The 21,636-nt window shown below is 45.8% G+C and overlaps 1 protein-coding gene across 2 annotated transcripts in view; it reads left to right on the top strand.

Annotated features, from left to right (window-relative positions):
- Positions 1–13,626: 13,626 nt before the first annotated feature.
- Positions 13,627–21,636, top strand: part of LOC137423243 (homeodomain-interacting protein kinase 2) — a 143,112-nt gene continuing 135,102 nt past the window's right edge. The window contains exon 1 of one of the 2 annotated variants that reach the window (XM_068110166.2): positions 13,627–13,879. In XM_068110166.2, coding sequence (XP_067966267.2) covers positions 13,861–13,879 — 19 coding nt within the window. In that variant the 5' untranslated portion in view covers positions 13,627–13,860. The remainder of the gene's footprint in view (positions 13,880–21,636) is intronic. The other variant, XM_068110165.2, reaches the window with a different exon arrangement.

Below are 21,636 nucleotides of genomic sequence, written 5' to 3'. Positions count from 1 at the left end.
CTCCCATCCACTTTCTCAACAATCCTCTCCAAGAAGTTCTGTCGCTCAATCTTTTGGGTCTCACTATCTGCCATGATCTTTCTTGGGAAAACCACATTTCCAAGCTGGCCTCCAAAGCCAGTCGCCGACTGGGCATCCTCCGTCGTGTGAAGTCCTTCCTTGGCACACCTGAGCTCCTCAACACATACAAGGCTTTCATCCACAGCTCCATGGAATACTGTTCCCCCCTCTGGGCCGGTGCTCCTGCCTCACACCTAGCTCGGCTTCATGCTGTTGAAGCCAAAGCTTTCAGAATCATTGGAATCTCCTGCGTTGGAAAAATTGGAAAAATGAATTTCAACGATTTCAGCGTAAGGCTGCAACATAAAATGTGAAAAAAGTGAAGGGGTCTGAATACTTTCTGAATGCACAGTATATGTATCATACCTTTGAGACTGCTAACAGTAATATGGTATTCATGACTCGAAGCGTCTCATCCATTTGGACTACACTTCACAATTCACCCTCCCACATCATACTGTGGTTGTGCAGATCTACATCCTGACTGTGCAGATCTTCATTATGACAGTGCAGAAATACATTATGACTGTGCAGAAATACATCATGACTGTGCATAAATACATCATGACTGTGCAGATAGACATACTGACTGTGCAGATCGAGATTATGACTGTACAGATATACATCATGACTGTACAGACCTACATCATGACTGTACAGACCTACATCATGACTGTGCAGATCTACATCATGACTGTACAGACCTACATCATGACTGTACAGATATACATCATGACTGTGCAGATAGACATACTGACTGTGCAGATCGAGATTATGACTGTACAGATATACATCATGACTGTACAGACCTACATCATGACTGTACAGACCTACATCCTGACTGTGCAGATCTTCATTATGACAGTGCAGAAATACATTTTGACTGTGCAGAAATACATCATGACTGTGCATAAATACATCATGACTGTGCAGATAGACATACTGACTGTGCAGATCGAGATTATGACTGTACAGATATACATCATGACTGTACAGACCTACATCATGACTGTACAGACAGACCTACATCATGACTGTGCAGATCTACATCATGACTGTACAGACCTACATCATGACTGAACAGACCTACATCATGACTGTGCAGGTATACATCATGACTGTGCAGACCTACATCACGACTGTGCAGGTATACATCATGACTGTGCAGATCTACATCATGACTGTACAGACCTACATCATGACTGTACAGACCTACATCATGACTGTGCAGGTATACCTCATGACTGTAGACCTACATCATGACTGTACAGACCTACATAATGACTGTACAGACCTACATCATGACTGTGCAGGTATACCTCATGACTGTAGACCTACATCATGACTGTACAGACCAACATCATGACTGTACAGATATACATCATGACTGTACAGACCTACATCATGACTGTACAGACCTACATCACGACTGTGCAGGTATACATCATGACTGTGCAGACCTACATCATGACTGTACAGACCTACATCATGACTGTACAGACCTACATCATGACTGTGCAGGTATACCTCATGACTGTAGACCTACATCATGACTGTACAGACCTACATCATGACTGTACAGATATACATCATGACTGTACAGACCTACATCATGGCTGTACAGACCTACATCACGACTGTACAGATATACATCATGACTGTGCAGATCTACATCATGACTGTACAGACCTACATCACGACTGTACAGACCTACATCATGACTGTGCAGGTATACATCATGACTGTACAGACCTACATCATGACTGTACAGACCTACATCATGACTGTGCAGGTATACATCATGACTGTGCAGACCTACATCACGACTGTGCAGGTATACATCATGACTGTGCAGATCTACATCATGACTGTACAGACCTACATCATGACTGTACAGACCTACATCATGACTGTGCAGGTATACCTCATGACTGTAGACCTACATCATGACTGTACAGACCTACATCATGACTGTACAGATATACATCATGACTGTACAGACCTACATCATGACTGTACAGACCTACATCATGACTGTGCAGATCTACATCATGACTGTACAGACCTACATCATGACTGTACAGATATACATCATGACTGTACAGACCTACATCATGACTGTACAGATATACATCATGACTGTACAGATATACATCATGACTGTACAGACCTACATCATGACTGTACAGATATACATCATGACTGTACAGACCTACATCATGACTGTACAGACCTACATCACGACTGTACAGATATACATCATGACTGTGCAGACCTACATCATGACTGTACAGACCTACATCATGACTGTGCAGACCTACATCATGACTGAACAGACCTACATCATGACTGTGCAGACCTACATCATGACTGTGCAGAACTACATCATGGCTGTGCAGACCTACATCATGACTGTGCAGATCTACTTTTTGACTACATCATCCACACCCTGATTTGGTCCGTTTTCATTGAGCGGACACCGGATGCCGTCATTAGGGGTTCCAAATGTGCAAGGTACTACCACTACGACAGGTATATATGACGCATATAAAAACGTAAATTGCAGCATAATAATCACAGGTGAACAGAGGCTTAATTTCACCATCAGCCTGCACAGGAGACAGCGAGGCAAGCCCTGACTGAGAGCGTGTGCACTGCAGTGTCACAATCGCAAGCTATGACGTCACTGGTATTGTGTTGCCAGGCAACATGACTCTCTTTACGACTAAAACCCAGAAACGGTGTCGATTTAATGTGCCGTGTCGATATCTTAATTAGCGACAGGAATTCATTCACGAATAATTCGTATAAACTATTGCGATGCTCATAATGCAATGGACCCTGGAGTCTATAGATCTAGACTTTTTCTAGAGGCTGAAGGTATACGTATAGTATACCCACGCACATTCTGAGACGCTGTTGATCTATCCTGCGTTCGAATCCCGACACAGCTGTAAACTGACACTCTGGTGTGAAACTGAAACAAATGACTAATTCCTGCCCGAACCTACAAGTACAAGGGGGCAATGCTTCAGTGGCACAGCCGCCCCCTACCAATGATGCTACTCCGCAGCTTTGTGCAGGAAACGGAACAACTGCAGTACCATCTGGCCATGGGGGGTTCACCTTGCCCACGCTTTCCCGTGGTGGTGACGTCATTGCTGTTAGCGGAATTCCATTCACGGTATTATTCACTGATGGGCGCGGCTATCTGGATTGGTGGAATCGGGATAATCTCACGATCGGCTTAACCCATCCGCGTAGGCAATGAGCTCACAAAGCTACATTTAGAAATTGATTGCAATAAAATGACGCACAGGTAGATGGTTATAAATGCGTATAAACAACATCATCCACTCTTATCACATGGTTATATTTACCTTACTAGCAACGGTACCCGCCCTACGGGCGGGGCTTCAATCGGGAGGCCCAAATTAAAAGGCAAAATATCGAAAATTTAAGGCTTTTTATTTTTATTTTAAACGATTTATATAAACATCCGTTAAATCATATCACACGCAAATCATCAAAATCTAAACAGTATTTGTAGAATTTCAAGAAAAGCCACATCGCTGTTTATATCGGTAAATATTATTCCATCGTGTTTGGAAAAACTGGAAAATTGGGAAATTGGAAAAAAAATTGGAAGAACGATAGAACCTATTTTACTCCAGGGGGTCCCAGGATTACCCACCCAAAATTTTGTTGCGATCGGTTCAGCCGTTTTTGCGGTACCTGGGAACAGACGGACAGACATTTGGTGAATTATAGTAAGATAAGCTGCCGCTGGAGTCGTACATACAGTACCGTGCACAGCCAAATCCATTTCCCTAAGAGAAAAATATTTTTTAATACAGAAGTCAAGGCTCATATAAGGGTTAGGTCACGTAGAGTAAGAGGCAATGCATTAATGATGGAGCAGAGAGGAATAAGCGGACATGGTCAACAAAATACAGAAAGACAAACAGACAGTACAATAATAGGCACCTGTGCAGGTGAAGTGCACCAGCCCACTGAGGAGAGCTATATTTCGCTGCACACTCCATATGAATGCTTCTTTAGTAAATGATGATGATAATCACAATCACATCACAATGATAATCACAATGTGCGTGGGGAGGGAGGGGGAGGAGGGGGAGAGTACACATCTGTGGGTTTTGAATGGGGAGGGAGAGGAATCGGACAAGAGTGAAGGTGTGTCTGTGTGTGTGTATGTGTGTGCGGTGTGTGTGCGTTCGCATGATAATGTAAAGCGCCACGAGGGTCGTTAACTCTGCTTGATGGGGCTATATAAGACTCCTTTATTATTATTATTATTAATCATATTAATCATCATCATAATCAAAATAATCATCCAATATGATGCCAATATGCCTCCGCTTAGTCCCTGCCCGTGACAATGGGTAGATGCCCTTGTTGACTGTCCCAAAAATAAATAAATTTGTTTTAAATCCCTTCAGCTGTTATCAAATATCACATTTTTACCAGACAGGACACGTTTCATATTGATCGGTGAAGTAGTTTTGGAGGAGGGTTAATATACAGACTTGGCATTTAATATGGAATATATATTTTTTCTTGACTTGGGTTTACTTTCTTAACTCAGTATATCAATCTGGTGAGTTTATTTTACACTTTGGTGATTTATTTGTTAAAAGAACCATGTCACTGATTGTCTGTCGCAGCGAGAAGTCAACAACAGGATTATATCACAGGTGGCGTGGCAAAATGTACAGACAGGTGCATTTGATGATTGGCTTCACAGTCGGGTATACAAGGGTTGTTGCGTTCTGTATTAGTGGAAAACAACTGCTGCACATCTCCAAAAGTTATTGCCGCTTCCTCTGGAGATGGTCCGTCAACTCGACAATGCTGTTTGTCATGGAGTGGTGGCTTTACGAAATTACGGCATGAAACAGCGTGCCATTGCTCGGCAGTATGGCATCACTCAAGGTCAGGTGTCAAAGATCCTGAAACGAAATGCTCAGAGGGGTGTCCCTACTCCAATACCGAGGCCAGGACGTCCCCGCAGAACCACAAGGGGGGATGATCGCCAGCTGCACCACTTAGTCTGCAATGGCCGTACCAAGTCAGCTAATCGGCTTAGGGCTGAGTGGCAGCAACTGACAAATGTGCCTGTATCCAGAAGGCTAGTCAACCAACGACGGGTTCAAGCAGGCTATCGTGCTAGGCATCCCCTGAGAAAGCCACGCCTGACCAGACAACACCGCCAGCGCCGATTGCAGTGGGCCAGAGAGCACCGTCAATGGCAGCCAGGACACTGGAATCACGTGATCTTCAGCGACGAGTCTAGATTTGCTGGTCTATCGTCAAGATGGCCGCGTCGGAGTGCGCAGACAAGTGCATGAAGCCTACAACAAAGATTGTATAGTGCCAAGAGTCCAAGCTGGAGGTGGTGGGGTGACCGTTTGGGCTGCTTTTCATGCAGGGGGCAAAACTGACCTGGTTGTTCTGAATGGAAACCTGAACCAGTTCAAGTACAGGGCCTTTCTGGAAGAAACATTGCTTCCATTTGCTCGTGCAGCCTTTCGAGGAAACATTGTCTTCCAAGATGACAATGCACGGCCTCATCGTGCTCGCATGATCCAACACTTTCTTGCTGACCGTGGTGTGGAGCATATGGAGTGGCCTGCCATGTCCCCGGATATGAATCCGATAGAGAACTTGTGGGCAGAATTAACGCATCAAATCGACCACTTGGACCAGCAGCCGACCTCTGCGCGTGAATTGCAGCAGGCTATTGTCACTGCATGGCAAGCGATTCCTGTCCAAACCTTGGCAAATCTCGTGAACAGCATGCCTCAACGTGTACGTGCTCTCCTGAATGCTCGTGGGGGTTACACGAAGTACTGAACTGTAATTTTACTGTCCGTAATCCCAGTCGTAGTTAAAAAAAAATTTTGGCTAATGTGCAAAATAAAGAGATACTTCTGGAAAACGTACAGAAGTTTAACACAGTACTGTCCATGAATTGAGTTCGATATCAGTTTACATCACTTTCAAGGATCAATTTATTTGTTTCGAAATGTCAAATGTGGTTTTTGTTTCTTTTAAAGGTCACATTAACAAAATCTAGAATAATTTCAACATAATTCCAATGAACTTTTGGTTCCAAGACATCTTGAAAAGTAAGTTCACCCCCACAAAAAAAAAATTCCATATTAAATGCCAAGTCTGTATTTATATATATCAGTTTTCAAGCTAATATGGCTGCCTAACCACGTGACATATGACATCCAAAATGTACACTCTGCCTATGTATGGGTAGTGGATCACGTTTGTGAAGTTTCGTGTTGATTGGATAATGTTAGTTTTTCTATTCAAGATGGCTGTCAAACCACATGACCTATGACTTCATCATTTTGAAACTATATGCAGCAATGGGGTGAGACGACATTTGTAAAGTTTCACATCGATAGGGTAAGCGGTCTCTGAGATATAATTATTTAATATTTTCCTTCAATCCAATATGGCTGCCACACCAAGTGACCGATGACGTTTTCGTGATCAAATTTTAATCGTCATGTCGAGTCGATAACACATGCAAGGTTTCGAGTCGATCTCTGCAGTGGTTTGGGAGATGTTTTTTTAAGGTATTAGGTTAAATCCAATATGGCTGACAAACCATGTGACCTATGATGTCATAAATTTAATATTTCAATACAAATGGAGAATAGAAAAGTTTTTTGTTTTTCATTAAAGAAAGTTGCTTGAAAAGTTATAAAAGAGTGAAAGAGTGGTGGTGGGGGCCCTGAGGTTGTTTTCCTCCGTAGATGAGAGGTATTGAGTTTCTACAATTTCCTGTTTATATAAGTGAGAGAAGTGGCAGACGGCCCTCACAGCCCACACTCCCATCTACCTCCTCCCTCCCCCCATCCCACACATGATTAATAATAAATATCATCATTTTAAAGTTAGCCTATGCATTGATTGACAAGCCACAGACAAGACCCTCCCATCAGTGTGAAGAAGCAACCAAACCTGATACAGTGTCTCCCTTGTGAAGTATGCCTCAATGTTGAGAATGTCGGCATCGTCTTTCCGATTGCAGACTCCATTAAATAAATCACCAAGCCTGCCATGTTCACACAAGATAATCCAACAAGGTTCAAATCCATTCACTGGCAATGATAGTTGAAGGTTTGGGTAGAACGCGCCTGTCTATGAGGATCCACACGGCCTCAGGAGTTTGCAGTCCGAGGAGCTACAAGCTATCAGCATTTTCGACGAGTTCAGAAAGTCCTCCAACGCTTTCGTTGTGCAGAGACACACTCCTTTCTTGCCTGAATGTTCCAAGTATTTTCGGGGCTTTCTTCTTTTTTCGGGGCCCCGGGGCTTCTTTTAGAAGCTTTGTGGGCCATTTTAGGTAACAATCCATATCTCACACACTATATAGTTCAGCTGCCTGATGACCAGTGCCGGATTTATGGTGCTGGAGACCCCGGGACACACATGGGTGATGGTGGCCTTTTCTGCCACCAACGATGAACTAAAAAAGTGCTTTTCAACCTTTTTCACTGATGGCACCCTAAACTCTTATACGTATCTTATTCTGTGGCATTTCTATTAAATTCTCCATTTGTATAGTAGTTACCTTAAGAACATCGCAGGCTCCACGACTTAAATTATTGGATAAAATAAATAATTTCCTTGGAGCTTGAATTTTGTCGGAGCTCAGCTAGTGCAGCTTTCTAAAGAAACCAACCAATCCCAGATCTCTTCATATGCTTACTATTCGCTGTTGTAGTGCACTCAATAGGCTATCAATAACTGGCAAAAACGAGGTGATTTTTAAACGCCTAGAAGCAGAGTCCTGATTAGGTCGTTCAATGACCAGTTGTAGTGTCGTCCAGAAGAACGTTGCATCAGCGTACACGATTCTGAACCTTAGCACACTCTGAAATGCCACATGTTTCCGCCACTAGTTTCTCGTAGTACTTGAAACTGCCACACTTGGGCACAACATTGCAACATTGGGTGGTGGAGGCCCTGGGGCATTTGCCCCGGTTGCCCTTGGGTAAATCTTGTCCTGTTGATGACCCCCTTTGCCAGGAGTTTCTGCGCATGTGTGCCAAGCATTCTGGGGCAGATTACATCATTTTAAAAGTCCCGTATTGGTATTGAGGATTTTCCAGAGAGGTAGAGAGGTCATTAACGTAGTCTCAGAAATAGGAGAGGACCCAGCACTTTATCCCAAAGGCCAGCAGCCTTCAAGGGAAGATGAGGAAAAACAATACCATCCGGAGCAATGTGGTTCTTGTGTGAATGGGGAAAAACTTTAAGAAAAAAAGAGGACATTGGATGCCATCGGAAGACATATCTTAGTGATCAGGGATATAAACGCGTGTGGAAATTTCCAGAAAGGCTATTTCCCTGGAAATTTTCCTGACTTTTATCTTGAGGTTTAGGGCATCCATCCATTGCTAAATTAGCCAGAGGAGTAAGCCTATGGTAGAATGGCCAGAATAGAAACAAAACTGGGATCCGTCACCGATTTCATCTCATTGTTGATATTGGCTGCTGGATGATTGGTGTGTAGTTCAGATGGTCCTTCTTGGAACCCCTCTTTTGGTTGAATTTGTGTGCCATTTGCAATCTTTCACAAAGCAGGAAGGCAAACCTCTGAGAACGACCCACAGAAGAGCAAAGAAAGAGAAGGCAGAACAGAGGCACAATTGTTGAAGATGAAATGCTGATCCTCACTGGGCTAGTTGGACATCATACATGAGGTGTGAAGTTCATCCATGAACTTCTCCACATTTACGGGTGAGAAGCTCACTTGCTTGTCTGTGAAACAGGGAGAGTGGGGAGATTTTGGAAGATAGAACAGGGAGATGAAGGATCAGAAACCTCACGTCTTTTCTTTGTAGTATTTATCAAAAAAAAGTAATTGCAGCAACAATAAATTACTGGTTGGAATGATGAGAATGGAATGATGCAATGTCTGTATTCAGGATGGTATTTTCATAATTCCACCTTCATAGGGAAGTCTTCACTTAATTAGCCATTTTCTTAGCAAAGTCGAACATACATGTCAATCTTATATGATCCTTATATATGAACTCGTATGAAGCCCATCAAAAATGATGGGTTGGAACAGTTTACTCGCCCATCAAAAATGACGGGTTGGAACAGTTTACTCACCCATCAAAAATGACGGGTTGGAACAGTTTACTCACCCATCAAAAATGATGGGTTGGAACAGTTTACTCACCCATCAAAAATGATGGGTTGGAACAGTTTACTCACCCATCAAAAATGATGGGTTGGAACAGTTTACTCGCCCATCAAAAATGACGGGTTGGAACAGTTTACTCACCCATCAAAAATGATGGGTTGGAACAGTTTACTCACCCATCAAAAATGATGGGTTGGAACAGTTTACTCGCCCATCAAAAATGACGGGTTGGAACAGTTTACTCGCCCATAAAAAATGACGGGTTGGAACAGTTTACTCACCCATAAAAAATGACGGGTTGGAACAGTTTACTCACCCATCAAAAATGACGGGTTGGAACAGTTTACTCGCCCATCAAAAATGACGGGTTGGAACAGTTTACTCACCCATAAAAAATGACGGGTTGGAACAGTTTACTCACCCATCAAAAATGACGGGTTGGAACAGTTTACTCGCCCATAAAAAATGACGGGTTGGAACAGTTTACTCACCCATCAAAAATGACGGGTTGGAACAGTTTACTCGCCCATAAAAAATGACGGGTTGGAAAAGTTTACTCGCCCATCAAAAATGACGGGTTGGAACAGTTTACTCTAAGGTGCAGCCTCGTGAGCGTGCCAAAGTCTGAAGCCTCGTGAGCGTGCCAAAGTCTGAAGCCTCGTGAGCGTGCCAAAGTCTGAAGCCTCGGCCTAGTGTCAGGTGTGCTTATGCCTTTTTTTTTTTTACTTACTCAACATCCTACGGATGTAAATGAACACTCGTTTTACTCTGCGTCATGTGCAGTGATTTTCACCTCCATGCACCTTGTATTTATTGTCATTAAAAAAAATGCTTCTGTACACCGACCTTGAGGCTCGGTTTGCAAGCCACCGTCTACAATTCCAAAAGAAGAGACATAATTACTCTTTTATGGAAAATGTTTTTCGAGTTTGTTTTATTCTCAAAGATAGACCGTAGTGAACACACATTCGTAGTGAACATGGCCTTTTAAACACGACTCAAAACGTCCGTATGAAGGGGGGACAGACGTCTGTACAAACACACACAGGCATTGTGTTTTACATGGTAGATTTATGTATGCGTGTTCCTTGGGATTGAGTTATTTTAGGTTTTTTTTTGTATACATAGTCGAGGCTCATGAAAGAGCTAGAATTAGTACACTGAATTAATTAGGACACAATGGACAGTTGAGAGAGGGGGGTAAACACCACCAACAGAGTTGAAGGCCAAGATCGAGGTAAACTTGGACAAACAATGGGTGTGGGGAGGAATGAGGAGCAGGAGAGGATGCATAGGATGGACAAGATGGATACAGCAGAAAACTCAGGTGGGACCACTCCAACGCAGGATACTCGAATCGCTCATTCTTCACTGTGAGCTGGTGCTCATTTTGCTGACCTCGGAAGGATGACAGGCTGAGTCAACCCACCTGGTGTTAATTGAATGGCATGACAGGGGCTTGAAATCAAGACCCTGAGATCTCAAGCCAGCCACCTTAACCGTTAAGCCAACACCAAGCTATATTTTGGTAAATGCGAACATAATAAACCCCCAAATTCTAACCAAACACAACAAAGGTTGTCAAAAATCCAAATTAGGGGTTGGTCAGAAATTGTGGAAATACACTGTTGTCTTCATCAGGGACTACAATGCACTTTCTCACTGTAGGTAAGTTTTGTCAATTTTGAGTGTAAAGTGTGTACTAAGGTGTGGTTACCTAATTGGCACGCGATAGCTGAGCGCCACCTTTTAACAGTTTAATAACTCTACAAGTAGCCGACCATGTACAAGTGTTCTGTGTCGTGAACTGTACGGTTGTCATGGTTCGATAAGATTGTACACAAGGTGATAATGCCATTCGTCACGCGGAAAAGCAATCTGAGTCACGGAAAAGCAATGTGAGTCATGATGGCCATTTCCTCCCAAAGTGGAACCCCAATCAATGAGTCCCAGGACGAGGAAAACCGAGCCAAGACTGGCCATTTCCTCCCATAGTGGGACCCTCAGCAATGAGTGCGAGGATGAGCAGAATTCTGGGCCAGGACTGGGCATTTACTCCCATAGTAGGATCCGAATCAACGAGTGCCAAAACAAGCAAAACCAGCCCACGACTGGCCATTTCCTCCCAAAGTGGAAGCCTAATCAATGAGTGCCAGAACAAGCAGGACCAGCCCACGACTGGCCATTTCCTCCCAAAGTGGAACCCTAATCAATGAGTGCCAGAACAAGCAGAACCAGCCCACGACTGGCCATTTCCTCCCAAAGTGGAACCCTAATCAATGAGTGCCAGAACAAGCAGAACCGGCCCACGACTGGCCATTTCCTCCCAAAGTGGGACCCTCAACAATGAGTGCCAGAACAAGCAGAACCAACCCACGACTGGCCATTTCCTCCCAAAGTGGGACCCTAATCAATGAGTGCCAGAAGCAGAACCGGCCCACGACTGGCCATTTCCTCCCAAAGTGGGACCCTCAACAAATGAGTGCCAGGAAAGCAGAGTTCTGGGCCAGGACTGGGCATTTACTCCCACAGTAGGACCCTCATCAATGAGTGCCAGGATGAGCAGAATTCTGGGCCAGGACTGGGCATTTACTCCCACAGTAGGATCCTCATCAATGAGTGTCAGAATGACCATAATTATGGACCAGGACTGGGCATTTACTCCCACAGTAGGACCCTCATCAATGAGTGTCAGGATGACCAGAATTCTGGGCCAGGACTGGGCATTTACTCCCATAGTCGGACCCGAATCAACGAGTGCCAGGACGAGCAGAATTCTGGGCCAGGACTGGGCATTTACTTCCATAGTAGGACCCGAATCAACGAGTGCCAGGATGAGTAGAATTCTGGGCCAGGACTGGGCATTTACTCCCACAGTAGGACCCTCATCAATGAGTGCCAGGACGAGCAGAATTCTCGGCCAGGACTGGGCATTTACTCCCAGAGTAGGACCATAATCAACGAGTGTCAGGATCAACAGAATTCTGGGCCAGGACTGGGCATTTACTCCCACAGTAGGACCCTCATCAATGAGTGCCAGGACGAGCAGAATTCTGGGCCAGGACTGGGCATATATTCCCACAGTAGGACCCTAATCAATGAGTGTCAGGATGACCAGAATTCTGGGCCACGACTGGGCATTTACTCCCATAGTAGGACCCTCATCAATGAGTGCCAGGATGAACAGAATTCTGGGCCAGGACTGGGCATTTACTCCCATCGTAGGACCCGAATCAGCCAGGATGAGCAGAATTCTGGGCCAGGACTGGGCATATATTCCCACAGTAGGACCCTCATCAATGAGTGCCAGGATGAACAGAATTCTGGGCCAGGACTGGGCATTTACTCCCGTAGTAGGACCTGAATCAATGAGTGCCAGGATGAGCAGAATTCTGGGCCACGACTGGGCATTTACTCCCATAGTAGGACCCTCATCAATGAGCGCCAGGATGAGCAGAATTCTGGGCCACGACTGGGCATTTACTCCCATAGTAGGACCCTCATCAATGAGTGCCAGGATGAGCAGAATTCTGGGCCAGGACTGGGCATTTACACCCATAGTAGGACCCTCATCAATGATTGCCAGGATGAGCAGAATTCTGGGCCACGACTGGGCATTTACTCCCATAGTAGGACCTGAATCAATGAGTGGCAGGATGAGCAGAATTCTGGGCCACGACTGGGCATTTACTCCCATAGTCGGACCTGAATCAATGAGTGCCAGGATGAGCAGAATTCTGGGCCACGACTGGGCATTTACACCCATAGTAGGACCTGAATCAATGAGTGCCAGGATGAGCAGAATTCTTGGCCACGACTGGGCATTTACTCCCATAGTAGGACCTGAATCAATGAGTGCCAGGATGAGCAGAATTCTGGACCACGACTGGGCATTTACACCCATAGTAGGACCCTCATCAATGAGTGCCAGGATGAGCAGAATTCTGGGCCACGACTGGACATTTACTCCCATAGTAGGACCTGAATCAATGAGTGCCAGGATGAGAAGAATTCTGGGCCACGACTGCATTGATATCAGACTCGAGAATTGGCCGTCGTCTTCGAAACGCCACTAAATCTTTCAAAGAAAGACATTTTGTACTCGTACAAACAGTTGTTTCTGTTTGTCTTATCAAAGATTTGATTACATACATTTGATTACCTTTGATTTGATTACAGCTTTATCTGCCACAAACGTATTTTGGAGACGTGTGGGCCCAAAGCGCGGGTCGCGCCGCTCTTTTTCCGAGGTTGGCGCTCACTGGATGGTCCCTCCTCCGAGCATCACACTCCTCCCTTCGGGCCTCCAAGTCTTCCCGCCGTCCGTCCCGCCTTCTCGTCCCCTCCCCAGCGCTGCCCGCGCCTCGTTTGTTCGTCGTGTGAGCTTTCTCGTTAACATGCCGCTCGACTGCTAGCTTTTCATCCTGTCTAGCGTCTTCCATGGGTCCATGGACTCCGGGTCGGGGCTCAGCGCGCCTCGCCCGCCGCTGGACTAGGTGGTCCCCGTGAAGCCGTGGGCCGAGCCGGACGGTCCAGAGCCGCGCTTCTCCGCAACATGGCAGCCGGTGGGCTGCGCCGGCAACGATGAGTCCGTCGCACCTATGGCCCCTATCTTCGACGGTGGGTCTCGAGCACGGTCGCCTTGGCCTCGCGTAACCAGGTGGTGGTGGTGATGGCGCTCAGACTAAGACTAAGAGGGACAGGTTGGGTGCCGGCTCGGTGTAAGCGCGCTCCTCAGGGACGGATCCCCGGGCTCGGCACCTCTTTCACCTCCTTTGTGCCGCCGCGACGCTCCGTCCGCGCACAATAAACCCCGAGCGTGTTTGATGGAGAATCCCCGCACTGGGACTCCAGGGGAACTTTTACCTCCGGCTCTTCCCTCGCATGAGGATCTCAAAAACATCGTTTTTATCCTTTTATTCACCATCGGTGAAAGCAGCGAAATCTCGCGTTTGGCAAACACGGGGCTGCGGGCGGTGCCAGCGTTACTGTAGTGATGGTGTGGGTGAGTGTTACTGTAGTGATGGTGTGGGTGAGTGTTACTGTAGCAATGGTGTGGGTGAGTGTTACTGTAGTGATGGTGTGGTTTAGTGTTACTGTAGCGATGGTGTGGTTTTGTGTTACCGTACTGTAGCGATGGGGTGAATGTTACTGTAGTGATGGTGTGAGTGAGGGTTACTGTACTGATGGTGTGGGTGAGTGTTACTGTAGCGATGGTGTGGGTGAGTGTTACTGTCGTGATGGTGTGGGTGAGTGTTACTGTCGTGATGGTGTGGGTGAGTGTCACTGTAGTGATGGTGTGGGTGAGTGTTACTGTAGCAATGGTGTGGTTTAGCGTTACTGTAGTGATGGTGTGGGTGAGTGTTACTGTAGTGATGGTGTGCTTTAGTGATACTGTAGCGATGGTGTGGTTTAGTGTTACCGTACTGTAGCGATGGGGTGAGTGTTACTGTAGTGACGGTGTGGGCGAGTGTTACTGTAGTGATGGTGTGGGTGAGTGTTACTGTAGTGATGGTGTGGGTGAGTGTTACTGTAGTGATGGTGTGGGTGAGTGTTACTGTAGTGATGGTGTGGGTGAGCGTTACTGTAGCAATGGTGTGGTTTAGCGTTACTGTAGTGATGGTGTGGGTGAGTGTTACTGTAGTGATGGTGTGGTTTAGTGTTACTGTAGCGATGGTGTGGTTTTGTGTTACCGTACTGTAGCGATGGGGTGAATGTTACTGTAGTGATGGTGTGAGTGAGGGTTACTGTACTGATGGTGTGGGTGAGTGTTACTGTAGTGATGGTGTGGGTGAGTGTTACTGTCGTGATGGTGTGGGTGAGTGTTACTGTCGTGATGGTGTGGGTGAGTGTCACTGTAGTGATGGTGTGGGTGAGTGTTACTGTAGCAATGGTGTGGTTTAGCGTTACTGTAGTGATGGTGTGGGTGAGTGTTACTGTAGTGATGGTGTGCTTTAGTGTTACTGTAGCGATGGTGTGGTTTAGTGTTACCGTACTGTAGCGATGGTGTGGTTTAGCGTTACTGTAGTGATGGTCTGGGTGAGTGTTACTGTAGTGATGGTGTGGGCGAGTGTTACTGTCGTGATGGTGTGTGTGAGTTTTACTGTAGTGATGGTGTGGGTGAGTGTTACTGTAGCAATGGTGTGGTTTAGCGTTACTGTAGTGATGGTGTGGGTGAGTGTTATTGTAGTGATGGTGTGGTTTAGTGTTACTGTAGCGATGGTGTGGTTTTGTGTTACCGTACTGTAGCGATGGGGTGAATGTTACTGTAGTGATGGTGTGAGTGAGTGTTACTGTACTGATGGTGTGGGTGAGTGTTACTGTAGTGATGGTGTGGGTGAGTGTTACTGTCGTGACGGTGTGGGTGAGTGTTACTGTAGCAATGGTGTGGTTTAGCGTTACTGTAGTGATGGTGTGGGTGAGTGTTACTGTAGTGATGGTGTGGTTTAGTGTTACTGTAGCGATGGTGTGGTTTAGTGTTACCGTACTGTAGCGATGGTGTGGTTTAGCGTTACTGTAGTGATGGACGATGGTCTGGGTGAGTGTTACTGTAGTGATGGTGTGGGCGAGTGTTACTGTAGTGATGGTGTGGGTGAGTGTTACTGTAGTGACGGTGTGGATGAGTGTTACTGTAGTGACGGTGTGGGTGAGTGTTACTGTAGTGATGGTGTGGGTGAGTGTTACTGTAGTGATGGTGTGGGTGAGTGTTACTATAGTGATGGTGTGGGCGAGTGTTACTGTAGTGATGGTGTGGGTGAGTGTTACTGCAGTGACGGTGTGGGTGAGTGTTACTGTAGTGACGGTGTGGGTGAGTGTTACTGTAGTGATGGTGTGGGCGAGTGTTAATGTAGTGATGGTGTGGGTGCGTGTTACTGTAGTGATGGTGTGGGTGAGTGTTACTGTAGTGATGGTGTGGGTGAGTGTTACTGTCGTGATGGTGTGGTTTAGTGTTACTGTAGCGATGGTGTGGTTTAGTGTTACCGTACTGTAGCGATGGTGTGGTTTAGCGTTACTGTAGTGATGGTGTGGGTGAGTGTTACTGTAGTGATGGTGTGGGCGAGTGTTACTGTAGTGATGGTGTGTGGGAGTGTTACTGTAGTGATGGTGTGGGTGAGTGTTATTGTAGTGATGGTGCGGTTTAGTGTTACTGTAGCGATGGTGTGGTTTTGTGTTACCGTACTGTAGCGATGGGGTGAATGTTACTGTAGTGATGGTGTGAGTGAGTGTTACTGTACTGATGGTGTGGGTGAGTGTTACTGTAGTGATGGTGTGGGTGAGTGTTACTGTAGTGATGGTGTGGGTGAGTGTTACTGTCGTGATGGTGTGGGTGAGTGTTACTGTCGTGATGGTGTGGGTGAGTGTCATTGTAGTGATGGTGTGGGTGAGTGTTACTGTAGAAATGGTGTGGTTTAGCATTACTGTAGTGATGGTGTGAGTGAGTGTTACTGTAGTGATGGTGTGGGTGAGTGTTACTGTAGTGATGGTGTGGGTGAGTGTTACTGTAGTGATGGTGTGGGCGAGTGTTACTGTAGTGATGGTGTGGGTGAGTGTTACTGTAGTGATGGTGTGGGTGAGTGTTACTGTAGTGATGGTGTCTGTTGGTGTTACTCTCGTGATGGTGTGGTTTAGTGTTACTGTAGTGATGGTGTGGTTTAGTTTTGCTGTAGTGATGGTGTGGGTGAGTGTTATTGTAGTGATGGTGTGGTTTAGTGTTATTATAGTGATGGTGTGGTTTAGTGTTACTGAAGCGATCGTGTTGTTTAGTGTTCCTATAATGATGGTGTTGTTTAGTGTTACTACAATGATGGTGTGGGTGAGTTACTGTAGTGATGGTGTGGGTGAGTGTTACTGTAGTGATGGTGTCTGTTGGTGTTACTCTCGTGATGGTGTGGTTTAGTGTTACTGTAGTGATGGTGTGGTTTAGTTTTGCTGTAGTGATGGTGTGGGTGAGTGTTATTGTAGTGATGGTGTGGTTTAGTGTTATTATAGTGATGGTGTGGTTTAGTGTTACTGTAGTGATGGTGTGGCTTAGTGTTACTGTAGCGATGGTGTGGTTTAGTGTTACTGTAGCGATGGTGTGGTTTAGCGTTACTGTAGAGATGGTGTGGGGGAGTGTTACTGTAGTGATGGTGTTGGTGAGTGTTACTGTAGTGATGGTGTGGTTTATTGTTGCTGTAGTGATGGTGTGGGCGAGTGTTACTGTAGTGATGGTGTGGTTTAGTGTTACTATAGTGATGGTGTGGTTTCGTGTTGCTGTAGTGATGGTGTGGCTTAGTGTTACTGCAGCGATTGTGTGGTTTAGTGTTACTGTAGCGATTGTGTGGTTTAGTGTTACTGTAGCGATGGTGTGGGGGAGTGTTACTGTAGTGATGGTGTGGGTGAGTGTTACTGTAGCGATGGTGTTGTTTTGTGTTACTATAATGATGGTGTGGTTTAGTGTTACTGTAGCGATGGTGTTGTTTAGTGTTCCTATAATGATGGTGTTATTTAGTGTTACTACAATGATGGTGTGGTTTAGTGTTACTGTCGCGATGGTTTCGCTGTGGAGTGTTAGTGTGGAGATGGTGGCGTTGAATAGTATTCTCCTCATGGTATTGTTGTCGAGAGTGTTACTGCAGCGACTGTGTTGTCGAAAGTGTCACTGTGGTGATGGTATCGTAGGGAGTGTTACTGTAGCAGCACGAATGCATGCCCGACCATGCACCAACGACTCGCAGATTGTAAACTCTGGTAATAAAAATCTCTTGTGCTCAATCCATGTATTTTTGACGCTGTATTTAATTCCATAAATTGTTTTGACAACTGGGCGTCATTATCCCCACCTGGTATTGTTAATTATATATTTTCTGGTGATTTACCCATATGGGTGTGCAGGTGATAGGGCGATTAATGTATTATACTGACCATCGTCCGTGTAAATCTTGTGCCCAGGCTGGAGTAGTAATCCAGTAGTATAATGTTGGCGACCTCTGCAAATCAACCAATCCCTTTTTTCTCTTCTGGATCACTGGATGATGCAGGTGGTCAAAACGATACAGAGCAGGTGGTCAATGTCCCTTCACTTTGTGACATTGAAATCCATCTTCTTGTATGATGTACTACATTGGAATGTATTGTGGGAATCGATTTGATATGCTGCTGGTTTTATATAATTACTTGTTTTTGGTGGACTTGTTGTATTAAGTATGGAAGCCAAAGTTGTTTTTTTGTTACTTTCCATGCACGTCTCAGGTGTACGGACCAGAGAAGTGCTCAGCCGCGGGGAGAAAGGGATAATGAGAGAAAATTGGCTAACTTACACAGGAGGGAATTTTTACAAGTGGAGTTACTGTACGAACCCGTAAGGAATATGAGAGTAAAGCGGACTGAAGAAGAACCGTATTCGTCCATGGTCTTACGTAGACAAGGAAAAGATCAGCATGAGTTATGACGTACACAGGGTTCAAAAGGAAGGACTTTATGGATGGAGTTGGGAGGAACAAAGGGAGTGCGGGAAATGTGAAACTCCGCAGCTGGGAAGAAACACAGAGGCGGAAGATGGTCAAGATAGGATCAAACCGCAGGAAATGAGCAAGAGATACCAAGCGTTAGTGGAACAGCTTCTAAAATAAGCAGGAATAGAAGAAACGGGTGGCAAGAAAAAACTAGCGAACACCGGAGGCAGTTATGTCTTTAATGGAAGCACTAACATGGTAAGGCCCCAGATCGCAGGTACTGGGTCATCCTTTGAGTCATTTCATTATTTGGTCCAAAACTAGCTGTGGTTTTGCTTATTATCCATGAAGGCGACACGTTTTTCTCATTATTTTGTTGTAGGTTTCTTTCTTTGGCATTGGTTTATCTGCAAGCAAAGACCAAAGAGGCTTTCTCAATTTGTGAAGTACTTCTCATGCTCACACAGTTTGTGGTTGATATGCTTCGTACCTGGCACCTCACCTGTCCTGGGTACTCACTGCCTCGTAGGCATTTCTAATGAGGTTGAATTCCACTGTGTTAGTTTGTCCATTCGTGCAAATGGACACCATTCCAATTTTATCTCTTTTGGGCCTAAAGGTGACACAGTGTAGCATTTTTTGTAACTGTTCATTATTTAGCAACACAACAGTAACTCTTTTGTTTATAACTGCTGTACTGATCTACAACTTGTTATCCCTGTCCGTTCCGAGAGGGATGGGGGAGGCTGTTATAATCTGCGCGTATGTCAGTGAGTGTGTGAGTCCACATGAAGATCTACTTTGATATACATTGTTCTTTCTCAGATTTTTTTTTTTTTTTTTGTATACAAGATCGAGGCTCGTGAAAGAGCTAACATTAATCACACAAAAAGACAAACCGACACACAAAACACAAAAAACAAGGGGAGCGGCAGACAAGATGGGGAGAGAGGGGGAAGGACACAAACACAACATTTGAGAGCAGGGACATCGGGAGGACTTGGGGGGAGGTGGGAGAGGAATAAAACATATGAACACTGCAAGGACTCTGGGGTGAATTACCGGGGGTAGAAAAGATCAAGGTTTTCGATGGGGGAAGATAAGAGATGGTGGTGAACAGCTGTTTTAAAGACCTGGAGGGAGGAGTGGGATTGAAGGGAGTGGGGGAGTTTGTTCCAGAGGCGGGAGAAAAGGGGAATGAAAGAGTGAAGGTGAGCAGAGAGCCTAGACTTTGGCAGTTTAACCATAAGAGGGTTGCAGGCAGATCTTGTGTGACCTGAAGGAATATTGGGGGGACAGAGCACAGAGAGAGCTGGGGGAGCAAGGCCGGAGAGGAGTCGGTAGAAGACAGAAAGACCACCAACCTGCCTGCGGTGAGTGAGTGAAAGGCCCTCGGTGTTGACTACATCGCAGGAGATTCCAATGATTCTGAAAGCTTTGGCCTCAACAGCGTGATTTACTAATGCCTCAACAGCCTCAACAACAGATTTACTAATGTTAGTAATGTATAAACCCCAGTGATGCTCTGCATTGTTAAGTGCTCTGTGTTGTTACCTCCACCACCAAAGATGGATGGAGGATATATTTTCATCCCTGTCTGTTTTTATTTTTATTTTATTTTATTTTTGGTTTTTTTGCATACATGATCGAGGCTCGCTAGCACATGAAACACATATTAGCACATAAAACGCAAAAAACATAAATGGACAAGTAAAACTATAAAGGGAAGGGGAGGCAAGATGGGAGGGAGAGAGAGGGAAGCACACAAGCACAACAGTGGAGAACAGGGACATCGGGAGATCTGTGGAAGGAGAGGGCTGGGGGTTGGGGAGAGCGTCGGGAGGGGGAGCGAAGGGGTACACGGTATAAAACAAATTGCCTGAGAGAGAGCAACAAATTGATACGACTAGGAATTTCAGGAATGAAGTCGGAGATTGAAAGAGGTGGATTTGGGATGTATTAATGGGGGTAGAAAAGATCAAGGTTTTGGATGGGGGAAGATAAGAGATGGTGGTGAACAGCTGTTTGTCCGTGTCTGTCCGTTTGTGAACAAAATATCTCAAAAAGTTGTGGACCGTTTCGGCCAAAATTTAGCAGAGATGTAGCGGATGTGACAAGGACGAAATGATTAGATGTTGGTGAAGATCCGGATTCGGATCCGTCTACTATAATTTTTAAAATGATTCTTCACCATTTGCAGATAGGGCCAAAAACGATACATAGCAGGATATCTCAAAAAGTTATGGATGGATTTGGACGAACCTTGGTGGCCCGGTTGGGTGGGTGTCTGACAAGGACGATTCGATTTTGGTGAAGATCTGAATATGGATTCGGATATGAGAATTATTTAATCTTTAAGTGATTCTTCACCATTGGGAGATAGGGCCAAAAACGATACATAGCAGGATATCTCAAAATTTATGGATGGATTTGGACGAGCCTTGTTGGACCGGTTGTGTATGTGACAAGTAAGATTCGATTCAATTTTGGTGAAGATCCGGATCCGGATCCAGCTAGTATAATTTTTAAAGTGATTTCTCACCATTGAGTGATATGGCCAACCAGGCGGAGGTTTGATCTCCACTGAGTGCCGTTCTCGTTCTCCCTTGTCATTTGCCACATTTGCTTTCATATGCCCCCCTCTCCTCCCCTCCCCCCCCCCGTTCCCCTCCCCTCCCCCCACTCCCCTCCCCCCTCTCCTCCCCTCCCCCCGTTCCCCTCCCCTCCCCCCACTCCCCTCCCCCCATCCCCCATCCCGCCTCCCCCCTCCCCCTCCCCTTCCCCCTCCCCCTCCCTCCTCCCCCTCCCCCCTCCCCTTCCCTCCTCCCCCTCCCTACCGCTCCCCCTCCCTTTCCCCCCTCCCCCTCCCCCTACCCTTCCCCCTCCCTTCTCCCTCCACCCTACCCTCTCCCCTTCCCCCCTCCCCTCCTCTCCCCCTCCCCT

Source organism: Myxine glutinosa, chromosome 3 (genome assembly GCF_964187855.1).
Source record: "Myxine glutinosa chromosome 3, kmMyxGlut1.1, whole genome shotgun sequence".
Classification (NCBI taxonomy): Eukaryota; Metazoa; Chordata; class Myxini; order Myxiniformes; family Myxinidae; genus Myxine; species Myxine glutinosa.
The sequence above is the reverse complement of the archived record's forward strand: the minus strand, read 5'-3'. Positions and strand labels throughout refer to the sequence as shown.